The sequence below is a fragment of the Equus asinus genome, chromosome 21, assembly GCF_041296235.1.
Source record: "Equus asinus isolate D_3611 breed Donkey chromosome 21, EquAss-T2T_v2, whole genome shotgun sequence".
In the NCBI taxonomy this organism is placed as follows: domain Eukaryota; kingdom Metazoa; phylum Chordata; class Mammalia; order Perissodactyla; family Equidae; genus Equus; species Equus asinus.
In genome coordinates, this window is record NC_091810.1 from 63,879,498 (window position 1) to 63,892,635 (window position 13,138).

Consider the following 13,138-nt stretch of genomic DNA (forward strand, 5'->3'; position numbering starts at 1 on the left):
GAAGACTGGCTCTGAGCTAACATCCGTGCCCATCTTCCTCTATTTTATACGTGGGACGCCTACCACAGCATGGCTTTTGCCAGTGGTGACATGTCCACACCTGGGATCTGACCTGGTGAACCCCGGGCCGCCAAGAAGCGGAACGTGTGAACTTAACTGCTAGGTCACCGGGCCGGCCCCTAGACATCCTCTCTTGAGACTGGCAGCTCCAGTGAGGTAACTTTTTGGAGAACTTTAATGTGTTGATCTCTGAAGATGAGAGGGCTCAATAAATGACCAACAGATGATACTACTTTTGAAGACTTAAGATAAACTTAGGAAAATGCATCCACAATTTGATATTCCCCTCCCTTCACATACTGAGTATGCTTAGTTTTCTGATTTTCCCTGAGTTTTTATTTTCTGTAAGCAGTAGATTGGAGGGTTTAGAAACACAGGGATTCTAGATCTCAGAAGTGGTGCGATTTCCAGTGATTGTGGGCAGAAGGGAATTTGGAAGGCACTTGAAGGCTCAAGAGTCAGTACGCACAGTGCTGGCAAGAACCACTCCTGGCAGCTGCGTGCCTGCTGTACTGGTCAAGTCCTCCAGGGGCACGGGACTGTGAGGAGCGGGGAGAAGTCCACGCCTCTGCAAGAGGGTCTCTGTCTCTGCCATTTTGGTGTGTTGTTGGAGTGTGGACTGGGATGCTGGGAGAGTCAGGCAGTAAATCCTTAAGAAGGGATCTTAAACTGCAGAACAAGGTCATTGTTGTCACTGGTCAGGACAAGGTAGGGTCTGGAAGTCGGAGCACAGGCCATGTCTGGTGGGTTCCAGCAGCTTGGAACAGGTGGTTCTCAGAAGACAGAGTAGCTGGGGAAGGTGAGGCAGATCCCAGAAGGAAGGACCTCATGCCCAAGAGGCTGCGGTCAGTTGGGGACGTGGTCCTTGTTCCTCTTTCACGTGGGGGATGGTGGGCCTGGTAGGCAGGGGGCCTGGGTAGCTCTGGCCCTAGTCTCTGGCGTGGGGATGGGGGCTGAGGCTCCTGGGGAACAGGAAGAGTCCTGACACCCTCTCGGAGGTAACAGTAACGTGAGTATGAAAGGTGTCCCTCTCAGTCATCAAGGAGAGGGCGGTAACCTCCCTTTGTCAGGCCCTTTATTCTTGTCATTTTAATTTTCACTTTTAAATTTAGATGAAATGATTTAGCTTTTTGTCAGGAGCAGCCTGTCTAGCAAAGTTCCTCTTCAAAAGATTTTTTTGACTGCGTTTTTTTCCTCTTTGTAATTCTCTTGTAGTTTGGTTGTAACTTCTGCCTGTCAGCATTAATGAGGTTCTTTCCCGATGCCGGTCCCACCCCCGGATCCTTTCCCTGTATGTGTCTGCTTCTAGCTGGAGTTTGGCTAATGGCTGTTGGTGTGTTCCTAGGCCTGGTTTCTTTCCTCTCCCAAAGTAAAAAAAAAAAAAAAGGGAAAAAAAGTATGTTTTTCAACTTTTAGATCCTAAAGTTGAACCTTAATGAAACTCTATCAGCAGATGGGGGTGGGAGTTAAAAGGCTACAGGTGTAGACAACCCTCAGAGGTGAGACTCGGAAAGCAGTGATGGGGAGGGGGCTGCTTTGTGTGTATGTGTGTGTGGAAGTGAGTAAGAGTATGTGAAGTGAGTGTGAATGTGTTTGCACGTCTGTGAGTGTGTACAGTGTGGAATGCATGGGTTCAAGAGTGGATGTGAGCGCATGAGAGTGAGCATGACTGCAAGTATCTGTACAGGTGTGAATGTGAGCACACGTGAGTATCTGGGTATCAGTGTGAGTATGTATGTGTGTTAGTGTGTGTGTGTGCACTTGTGTGGTCTTTCTAGAGCATTGGGGTTTGTCTGAAGGGTAGTAGCAGGCAATGGCTTGTCCTCAGGCCTTCCAAGGAGCGGGCCTGCCATTTGCCCTGGCTCCCAGCTTTGGAATTGGGCAAGGGTGCCAAGAAGCCGGCCTGATAAGAATTAAGATGGCTCTCTTCCAGGTTTGTTTGATTTCTCCCCTCATTCTCTCTTTTCTCTCCCCAGCACATTCTTTGGTTTGTTAACATAGCAAATAAAATATGCTCTGTCTGTATACACTGAAGTTACCCACACATCAGTCCAGTTGCATGTAAAGCTCAAAGACACGCATTTAAAAAGAACAAACTAGGAATCAGGGTTGTCTGATTCATTTCTCTAGAAGGGAAGACCTTTGAGAATGTTTCAGGATTTTATCTAGCAATTTCACTTGGTTTCATGGAGCCTGGTCCAGAAGTATGGTTAACTTGCCCATTTAGAAGGAAAGCTGTGACTTTCAGATAGTGCTTCAGGCTGGGAACAGCGGTGCCTCACAGCCATGGCCCTGCAGGAACCCCAGTGTAATCTCTCTCCTCCCAGGGGATGTGACCGACAGGAGTTGCCCTTCCTAGTGCTGTACGGACAGCTCTTACCTGTATCTTAACTTCCGGAAGCCGTCCTGAAAGACACTTGGTGTTTAGTCTGTTGCAATTTTTAATCAGATATTCTCCCTTCATCCCTTCCAAAGATGATAGAATTTTTAACTGTCCTTAGAAAAGGAGCACATTATTGATGACCTTCGTTATGCACGTGATTCAAACCTGTGCATTTGCATTTAAACTGTTTTAGGAAGTAGCGGAAATATGTTATTTTCCATCTGAGGTAGGTTAGAATTAAGATGTCAGTTTGAAATAGGTAACATGAAAAATCATTAATGTGTCCCCATATCCTGCATAATGTGACATCAGTTGGTTATTCTGTCATCCTTATTGGGGAAAAACATGCAATTCATCTCTTTGTACGAGCTTCTGAATAATGTCCTTTGCAAATATACGGTTACTTGTTTGAACAGGGTGTGTTTGGCAAGCTGCCTCTGGGAGGGAGGAAGGCCGACAGGTTCCAGTAGGTAAGTTGGTAGAAGCAGTAAGGAGGAAGCCCTTTCTCCGTTCCAACCAACGGCGTGTGCCTTTTTCTTGAAGCCTATTCAGATGATCCTTCCTTTTCTGCTTCCCCCTGTGTAAAGGTGGCATGTTTGTCAATGGAGGATGCCACAGTTCTGCCTAGGATGGGGGGACACAGAGTGCTGTAGTTGGAGCCACGATTTCTTCCCTACACTTGGAAGGATTATTGCTGCTCATGTTCTGACTTGCCAGGAGCAGTGTCTGCATAGCTACAGTCACGGTGATGTTAAATGTAGGTCAGGTTGAAAACATTTACTCACGAAGAGAAGGCACGGTCAGCACGTAAATAAATTGACCATTGGCAGCTCAGAAATTACGCTTGGGGGCCGGCCCTGTGCTCGAGTGGTTAAGTTAGTGCTCAGCTTCAGCGGCCCAGGGTTTCGCCAGTTCAGATCCTGGGTGCAGACTTGGTACCACTCGTCAGGCCATGCTGAGGCGGCGTCCCACATAGCACAACGCGAGGGGCCTGCAACTAGGGTATACAACTGTGTAGTGGGAGGCTTTGGAGGAAAGAAGAAGAAGAGAAAAAGACATTACACTCATTCTTCCCTCATTGAAGGAGTTGGGTTTTTGTCCCACATAAAGGAGTAGGAGCAAACTTCACGGAGAAGGACATAAAAAATAGAAATTTAACAAAGATGTTTTTTGTGAGTTTGTAAGACTAGCTGCTGTAGGAGATCCTGATCTTAGTGGCCTAATGACACAGACGTTTCTCATTCATGTAGCAGTGTGACATGGGTGCTGCTCAGCTGGTGACTCTCTGCCAGGGGGTGACTTGGGGCCCCAGGCTCCTTCCCTCTTGTCTTTGCCGTATGCATTGTGGGGCTCCCAAGTTTCCCTGTAGGTTGTCTCCATTCCAACCTGTGTGTGTGAGAGAGAGAGAGAATGTGTATGAGTGTGTCTGTCTGTATGTTGTGGGCCAGGCCTGCGTTACTTCTGTGCACATTCCGTTGGCTAAAGCTCAAATAGCCACGTCCTGATTGCAAGGATAGCTGGGGAATATATTCTGTCTGTGTCTTCTGAAGAGGAGGACAGGGACTTGACGATGGGCTATTAGTTTAGGCCAGTGCTTCTCAAACTTTAGCTGCATCAGAATCACCTGGAAGCTTGTTAAAATACAGCTTCCTGGGCCCCTCCCCCAGTTTCTGACTCAGCAGGTCTTGGATGGGGGCCAAGAATTTACATGCCAAATAAACTCCCAAGTGATGTTGATACTGCTGGGCTGGGGACCACACTTGGAATAGCCCTGGTATGTGACTTTTTTTTTTTTTTTTTTGCTGAGGAAGATTAGCCCTGAGCTAACATCTGTTCCCAGTCTTCCTCTTTTTTTTTTTTCCACTTGAGGAAGATTGTCCCTGAGGTAACATCTATGCTGATCTTCCTCCACTTTATATGTGGGTTGCCACCACAGCATAGCTGATGAGAAGTGTAGGTCTGCATCTGGGATCTGAACCTTCGAACCTGGGCCACCAAAGTGGAGCGTGTGAACTTAATCGCTAGGCCATAGGGCTGGCCCCTATGACACATCTTTGTGTCTTGATTTATCCATATTAATCATGAAAACCAGAAGTCTATCTTTATCATAGTGACAGAAGAGATAGGAGGGAAGGAGAGGAGTAAAATTGTCTTGGCCAGGCCGTTTGGAATGTTAAAAGTAGTAAAAGTGGAGGATTTCTTAGAGGATTGGAGTTTTGGAGGGTCGAGGCCTGGGCAGTCAGGTGCTAGTGAGACGGCTGCCCCTTGCTCTGTGGGAGGGGGATGAATAGGGACCTCTGTTGCCAGGAAAGGAGCTTTCAGCTCCATCAGCTCTGCTGGGGCAGGAAGGTTGGGGGAATAAAGTACCTAAGTAGCTACGGGAGAGGTGGCTTGGGGAAAGTGACGAGGGGAGGCCTTACCTGAGAATGAAGAGTGTGTGTGACTGCTGGAGTGGACCACGCCTGGACGCTGGGACACAAACCAGCAGGACTCGGATCTAGACCTTCTTTGAGATTTGGGGTAGCTGTAAAATGGGGATAATAATGTCCATCTGTTAGATTGCTCTGAGAAGGAATTAGGTCAGAGGTTTATAAGCTTTCTTGTTCGTGGTCTTCATAGGTTAAAAAAATCCTACGTTTTCATTATTAAGTGGTGAGCTCTAAATACTTCATGCAAATTTATATCTTAACACCTCAGTACCCATTGGAAAAAATAACATAAATGGAGAGAAATATATTTTAATTCCCTGTTAAATACCCACAATTACATATTGATGGGATGTGTGGACCTGCGGGTACTGCACAGCTTCTCAAACCTTGGACCCCTGTGGGCATCGCTCTCCTCTTTTCCTGTTCCATGTTGTGTTTGCTTTTTATCCCAGCACCTGCTGAAAACCCACCTTTGCAAAGATACGATGTCATTGCAAGGAACGTAGCGCCATCTAATACCGAGTCTGAAAACTCTCTAAGTGGGTAGGCACGGTCTCTGACCCATGCTGAGTATGGCCATGTACCCCTCAGAAACGTCAGTATTCTGCAGTGCCTCTGAGTTCTCAGTAGTGAGCTAGGTGCTTTGGTGTGCAGGTTGGAAACTGTGGAATTGGTTAGTTTTACCCCCTTCATTTCTTCACTGAATTAATGTTACCAGAGTAGCAGCGAAGCATCAGCCACTGTGCTGGGCCCTGGGGGGGAACACACTTCTGCCTCCAAGGAGCGCAGAGTCTAGTGTGGGAACGATGTTGAATTGGGTAATCCTCCAAATGTAGACTCCCACAGCCAGTGGCGTGAAGGGCTATTTCCAGGTGCCTGAGAGCTTGTGGGAGGGGTGCATGACCTGGTTAGGGGAAGCTTTCTCAAGTTGGTGGTACGTGAGTTTTTCCTGAAGGCTAAGGAGTTAACATGGGAAGTTGAACCAAATTCTAGGTGGAGGGAATAGCATTCTGGTCAGGTATTTCTCAAACTGGCGTGAAGGACTTGCCCCCTCAATTGCATTGTGGTTGATTCATGACTAGTATGTAGCTTGTTTGTGCTATGTGCTGTGTGTGTTGCACAACATCTGGACTGTGTAATGAGACACATCCACTGATCAGGCAGTTGAATGTTGAAGCAAAACCAAATTGCAGGAAAAGTTTCAAAAAGCTGTCATGGACTGGTATAATTTGTGGGCCATCAAAATTTGTGGAGTAGACTTTGAGTAACTGCTCCAGATGGGGGAACAGCATGGGCAAAGGTCCTGTGGTGAGAGAGAACTTGGTGAAGATGAGGGAGGAAAAGAAAGGTGAGTGTGGGTGGAACAGAAAGTGACAAGGTGGAAAAGTTGGCAGGGGCTGTGCTGAGCCTCTAGGCCACAGGAAGAATTTGAGACTCAGGTGAAGACATTACCATCCTGGTGGAGAAGGGGAAGTTGTCTTATCTATTTCCTAGCTGATAGACTGAGAGTACAACAAGGTGTAACACAGCTGCTCTTCGGGGCGTAGTGAATTCCAGCTGTTCTCTGAAGTCATATGGAGCATGGTATCGCAGTCTGTGGCAATGCATCTGCTATCTTTGCCATTCTGAGGTTTACTCTGGTGTCCATGGGCCCCAGGGGGAGTGGTGGGTGTCGTACCCAATCCTGAATGGACCTGGCCCTTTCCCGTAGTGGCTGTTACCAGCTCCATTCTGACTTCTGAATCAAGTGCTCTCTCCCTATTTGGGGACTGACTTCCGTGGGGCGCCTGGGAGGGACTTCTGGTTGCCAGCTTCCTGGGTTTGGAGCCTTGATGTCAATGTAAGGATTACCTTCCTTTCCTTCTTTGCTATGAGGAATGGGCTGGGGTGAAAAATGATGCACTGTGGTTTCTCTGCACAGGTACTTTGTGCTGGATTTTGAGGCTGGCATCCTGCAGTATTTTGTGAATGAGCAAAGCAAACACCAGAAGCCTCGAGGAGCCTTGTCTTTATCCGGAGCCATAGTCTCCCTGAGCGACGAAGCTCCCCACATGCTGGTCGTGTACTCCGCTAACGGGGAGATGTACAAACTGAGAGGTACGTTGTTCTGCTCACTTTCCAAACTGGCGGCGTGGGCTACCTTCATGATTACCATGGTGATGGCTCTCTTGGTTTTTGATCTTTTTTGAAAATCACCTTTAACAGTTTGCTGTGTTTGAGGGCTCTGTAGTGACAGACGGATGCTGCCTCTCTTACCCCTGGGATGGGGAGAGGGCCTGATGTGAGGAAACATTTGCCCTAGTTAACTGAGGAAATAAGGACAAAGGAGAGGTGAAGGATTGCAAACCCAGCTGAGCCCTAGGACCTCTGCCGATTTTCATGTTAGCTCAGTGTGTATCTCCTTTGACCTTATAGTATGAATCTTCACTCTAGTGCCCTGTAGGCCCTTTGTGCTGATAGGACAAAACATGCCTTTCGAGGGTCATCATGCCCTCGCCCTACAGTTTCTCTGGAACCATCTCTTGGTAAAGGGCCCCTTCACTTATGTTAATCCGTTGTAGTGAGCCTGGTCAAGCCAGCTGGTGTTGAGTTAATTTCCTCTTGTATGCTTTCTCCTCTTCTCTTTGCTTCTTGAAAACTGATGTCTGCCCAGCATCCTCATCAGTGAGGATGACTTTCGAGGGAGTCCAGCACTTGGCCATAACTGTAGGTCCTGTCACCCCCACGGCAAGTCCATCACACAGGCTTTCAGGAATGCCGGATTTGACTGTAGCAGTATAATTTGGTTGCTAGATCATTCTTCCAGCATTCTTTTGCAGTTGCATTGCCAGAAAAATTGTCAGTTTTTTAAAATAACAACAAAAACAAAAATCCAAGTCCACATGTTTGCGCGGCTGTGTGCACACACACACAGTGTTATTAGGGTCTGAGGAAAGGTAGTATGTGTTAAGTATTGGGAGGTGGTTGATAATTCTGCCTTCTTAATGACATTTTTCTTTGCCCAAGTAAGGGCTGTGTACAAAGAAAAGGCTCCTTGTTATTTCTCCTTGACCCCTGGGAACTGACCATAATACATCGCCTCTGCAAAGCCAGCCCGGGGGCCTCGATTCCTCACCTCGCTGTCCAGTCTTCCCTGTTCTATCTCCAGGCTTTACCACCAAGAGGCGGAATAGGCTAATGTTTCTTTATTATCTATATACAAGTCATATTTCAGAATCTATAAAACAATTCAAAAGCCTATGAAATAAAAATGCCTATAGTTGAAGAAGAAAGTTTTCCAGTTTTGAGAAACGTGGTAAGATTCATGTTCTCTTTTGAGATTCATGCAGTGCGTGCTGCAGCTGGCTAGATTTATAGGGTCCTTGGTTTCGCTGCACTGTTTATTGCTTAATAAATTGTTAGAGCAGAAACAGTAGCAGGTGAAAGACTTAATGGCACTTTACCCCCTGCTTGTGGTTTATAAAATGACACAAACCCATATAAAAGGAAAATCCAACTAATTTGACAATTGAGCCATCTCATTTTGCCTTAGAGTTGTTGTTATTTTCTGGATGCTGAAACCCCAGGGTTTTTTTTTTTTTTTTTTAAGGGTAGTTTTAATAGCAAATATAAAAAATTCATTATTTATGTGAAATAATGACAAGGGCTAAGTTTAGCTTAAACTTATCAGCTACAGAAAAGGCAGGATAAACTTCTGCATATTTATGGCTGCTCCTTGGCCCATCCCACGAGGTCTGGGGGTTGCTTTTCTCGTTTCTCATCTCACCTATGTGTCGAGTTGAATCTTGATGTCATTGGGTGCACAGCTTTGGGGAATGTTTTTGGGGCTCAGCCTCTGGATCATACTGCCACAACCTGGCAGTTCTTCACGTATCCTAAGGAAAAAGGCTCTAGTCTCTGCAAAATCCTTTGACTTTGAAAGCTGAGCTCACCGGATCTTAGATTGGTCTACAGCTCTGGGTTCCTTCACCTGAAAGTTCAAGCTGAAGTTGGGTTTTATTGAGAAATGACACTTAGGCCCATTTTTAAAAACAATTTCTAGGGGAATCATTGTTTTCTGCGTGGTCAACATTTGCACAGTTAATCTTATATTTAAAAATTTTTGCAGTTAATTATGCAGTTAAATTGATTTAGATTTTATTGGAACCTATTACATATATATGATTTTTTTTTTAAGAAAGTACTTTTATGTATTTGAGGGATGGGGGTGTAGATGGAAAATTATGACTGTGCAGTTGGCTTGTACTTTAATGCCTCTTTGTGGTGGAATTTGAGGATCTCTAAGGCAGCATTTGGTATCTTGTTCTGTCTGATCATAATGTGAATTCTTGAAGACACATGTTAAAATGGTAATTCACCTGAACACTTACTTTGTAAATGCTAACAGCTCCATGGTACAGCTCTGATACATAACAAAGGGCCCTGGAAAACTATGCTTTGATCCTCATATTAGTCACACACAGTGGAGGCATTTAAAAATAATCATGTTTACCCTTCCCTGCTGCCTTTTTAAAGAAGAAAAAATTACTTTTTCAGAGGAGGTTAAAAAAAAATGGCAAAATTGCTGGGCCAGCCTGGTGGCGTAGTGGTTAAGTTTGCGCCCTCTGCTTGGGCGGCCTGGGGTTTGCAGGTTTGGATTCTGGGTGTGGACCTAGCACCACTTGTTAAGCCATGCTGTGGCAGCGTCCCACATAAAATAGAGGAAGATGGGCACCGATGTTAGCTCAGGGCCAATCTTCTTCAAGCAAAAAGAGGAAGATTGGCAACAGATGTTGGCTCCGGGCCAGTCTTCCTCACACACACACACAAAAAATGGCAAAATTGTTCTTACAACAGACATTTCAGAATACATCATGACTGTGCTTTCAGAGGGAGTTTTCTGATGAGATTTAGTGTAGTTTGTGTTTTGGTGTAAGTACAGACTGTGTGAGAATATTGTCATCTGCATTCGTTTTTCCCTTCTTTTTCTCCCCCTTGTGCCCTGGCCCCCCACTCCCTTAGGTGGGTGTAGAAATAGGTTGGATGTGTTTTGGAACAATTTTGCAAGCATTTCTTTCTCTATTTTAGCTGCCGATGCAAAAGAGAAACAGTTTTGGGTGACTCAGCTTCGAGCTTGTGCCAAATACCACATGGAAACGAATTCTAAGGTGAGTAACCCTGGGAAGGAGGGAGGCATGCCCGGTGCTTGGATGGTTACGTTTCTTGGGGGAAGCTGTGTTTCATGTTATATTTTAAGTTATCCTCCATAATAGAATTCATACTTGTCCTGCTGCATTTAAATTTAAAGCCAAGAGAAGAATAGTGAGATTCGCTTGTAGGTAGAATGAAGAGACATGCACACAGACACTTCATTGGAACTGATTCTGGAAAGACACTTCTGTTGCTTTCCATGTTGTCAATCCAGGCAGCTGTGAATTGGTCTGTTGAGAGGCATTGAGTGGATGATTTCATTGTGGAGGCAGAGTAGTCAGATTTACTGTTCACAAAGAGTAGTTGTCGTCACTGATCCTTAAATAAAACCTAGACCCCAAATTGGTGAAGTACTCTGCAAGGAGCTTCTGCATTCTAAGTGTGTAAAAATGTTCTCGGGTAATTTGGCCTCTGAGTGTGAATTATCTTCTCCCCAGGATCCGTGTGAGATCTTGGGTGAGACGTGCGGGAGACAGGAGGTGGGCATTTTCATGGACTATTCGGAGGATTTCCTATCATTAAAATATAGGAAATAATTGCAAAATGAATTTATTCAGGGCAATAAATATTTGTTAAAATCAATATTCAAAGGACTACCCCTTTTATATCATCAGTTCAGATTTAGCTGCTACATCTAATTGCGGTCTTTTTTCGTATTCTCTGCATCTTATAGAAAGACCCACAATTGAAACTTCTGATGACTCCGTTTGCTGTAACCTGCCTGCTGTCTTGCTTGCGGCCGTGGGAAATGTCTTGCTTAGTTTTACCTCCTTGTTCTGCCTCCAGATATGATCTGAAATGATTTCTTCACTATGATTTTGTTCTTTTTTCTTCCTTTCTGGAGACATCCTCTTTTCTTGACTTGCTTACCACAGTTTCACTCACAGTAATTCCCCTCTTGACTTGCCCTGAGCAGAATCGGGGTAACTGTAGGTAGGGCCCTACTTGTAGAGCTTTTTCCCTCTGGTCTCCTTTATTTTCCATGAGTTTATAGTAGGAGTTCTGGACATTTCATCAGCATTTTATAAACACCTAGGCAGGGCAATTAAAAATTTTTTTTATACATATTTTACTTTTTATAAAACATAACAAGGGGGATAAAATAAAAAGGATATAACATATCTCCACTATTGCTGTAAATGATCATTAGAGAAATTGCTCTTAAGTGTTCTTGTATGTCAGTCTAATAAATTTAGGCATGTGTTAGTGTATGAGTGTATATATCTACATCTGTTTTTACACATGTGCGATTATATCATGTAAACTGTTTCCTGTTTTTTCCCATTTATTAATATATTTTGGAGGTCTTTTCCTCTTAGACACATGGATCTACTATACTCATTTTAGGATGGTTGGACGGTGATCTAAGGACTGGATGTCAGCACCTTATTTAAATCCTCTGCTGATGGGCATTTAGGTTGTTTTCGCTGTTGTTGTTACATGTAATGCTATCATAAACATTTTTGTACATATATCTTTTCCTCTCTGTAGGTATATATATGAATTTACATAGTGGAATTGCCGGATCAGAGATTGTATCTTCTAAATTTTCATAGACGTTGCTGAATTGTCTTTTAAAAAAGTGGCCCTAATTTGCACTCCCACCGGGTTTTGTGTGTAAGGGTGTTTTCCCCCCTCACTAACCATGGCTCTTATTAATATTCAGTTTTTGATAGTCTTACAAATAAAAAATGGATCTCCCGTTATTTTCACTTCCACTTTAAAAACATGATTGGGCTGAGTATGTTTTCCAATGTCTGTTGGCTACTGTTTCACATGAACTGCCAATTTTTATTTCTCACCCACTTTTCTATTGAGTTCATCATTTTTCTTCTTGATTTGCAGTAGCCATGTGTATTAAGTGTGTTTGTCCTTGGCCTGTCGTTTGTACTCTACATACTTTCTTCTAGTAGGTCATTTGTATTGTGACTTTGAATCCATTTATTGCTTTGTAAAATATTTAATTTTTGTGGTCACATTTATGAATATTTTCATTTTTGGCTTTTGGCTTTCCATCATTTTTAGAAAAGGGCTTCTCTGCTCAAATTATGAAAACATTCTTCAGTATTTTCTTCCAGTAAATTTGTAGTTTAATTCTCATGTTTACATCACTGATTCATCTGGAATGTATTTTGGGTGTAAGAATTCAGGAAGGAAACCAACTTTCAGTACATTGGTGTTTTTGATGAATTCCTAGACACAAGGAAAGGTAAAGACATCCTAATGGTAGTAAGAAATAGAATTTGAAGCTTCTCTGAGGAGAATTTGAATTCCTGGTACATTCTTTAGGTAGTTTCAAGAATATGGATTGATCCATTCGTATTAGAAACAAAATCAATCATAATTGTGATGTTAGGGCCTATAGGATTCCTTATTTGAGAACTGGAGGTGAGGTTGCCCCCACCATTCATTTATAGCATAGCGATTGTGATCAATCAGGGAATAATAATTTGTAAATGTAAACAGGCCTTGTTATTCAGCAGGAGTGTTGTGAAGTCCGCGGCTGCTTGGACAGAAGTTAGTAGTGAAAATGAAGTTAGCCTTAAAGTGGCTGTAAACTGGATATCCCGTTAGCCGTAGGATGGCCACTTCATCAGCATCGTGGTGATTATGCTAAGCCTTCTCGACACTGTTCTTTCTCATTCTCTCTCAGCAGGGCACATCCCTCCCCGGGAGATTGTAGAGAATGTTCTCCCTACAGCTGCTTGCACTTTGCCTTTTAAAAACGTGTTATTTAAAATCAAGTGTTCCCTGGAACAAATATTAGGTAGATGGAGTGGCACTATCATTCAAACTCACCTTAGTGAGAATTGCAGGAAAACAGGATTCGTAGAACTCTGGAGCTGCAAAGGGCTTTCAAGCTGGCCGGTCCAGGGGTTCTGAAACCCAGACCGTCTCAGTCAATTCGTGATGAGGTTTTCCCTAGTCCAGAAGTGAAGTGCAAGAAACAAGGAGGGAATTGTTCCCAAAGACACCTTGATTCAGTAGAAAGAACTGCTCTTTATTCACATTTTACTTTGCTTTGCTTTTGGGGGGTTAAAATATTCTTTCTATTATAGAAAAATGGTAGAATATT

At 44.0% G+C, this 13,138-nt stretch overlaps 1 protein-coding gene across 5 annotated transcripts in view; it reads left to right on the plus strand.

Annotated features, from left to right (window-relative positions):
* The window catches only part of OSBPL10 (oxysterol binding protein like 10), a 291,181-nt gene that overhangs the window by 90,747 nt on the left and 187,296 nt on the right, over positions 1–13,138 (plus strand). For all 5 annotated transcript variants that reach the window (XM_044753886.2, XM_070492566.1, XM_014827171.3 and 2 more), the window contains exons 2-3: positions 6,794–6,969; positions 9,940–10,019. In XM_044753886.2, the coding sequence (XP_044609821.1) occupies positions 6,794–6,969; positions 9,940–10,019 (256 nt within the window). The remainder of the gene's footprint in view (positions 1–6,793; positions 6,970–9,939; positions 10,020–13,138) is intronic.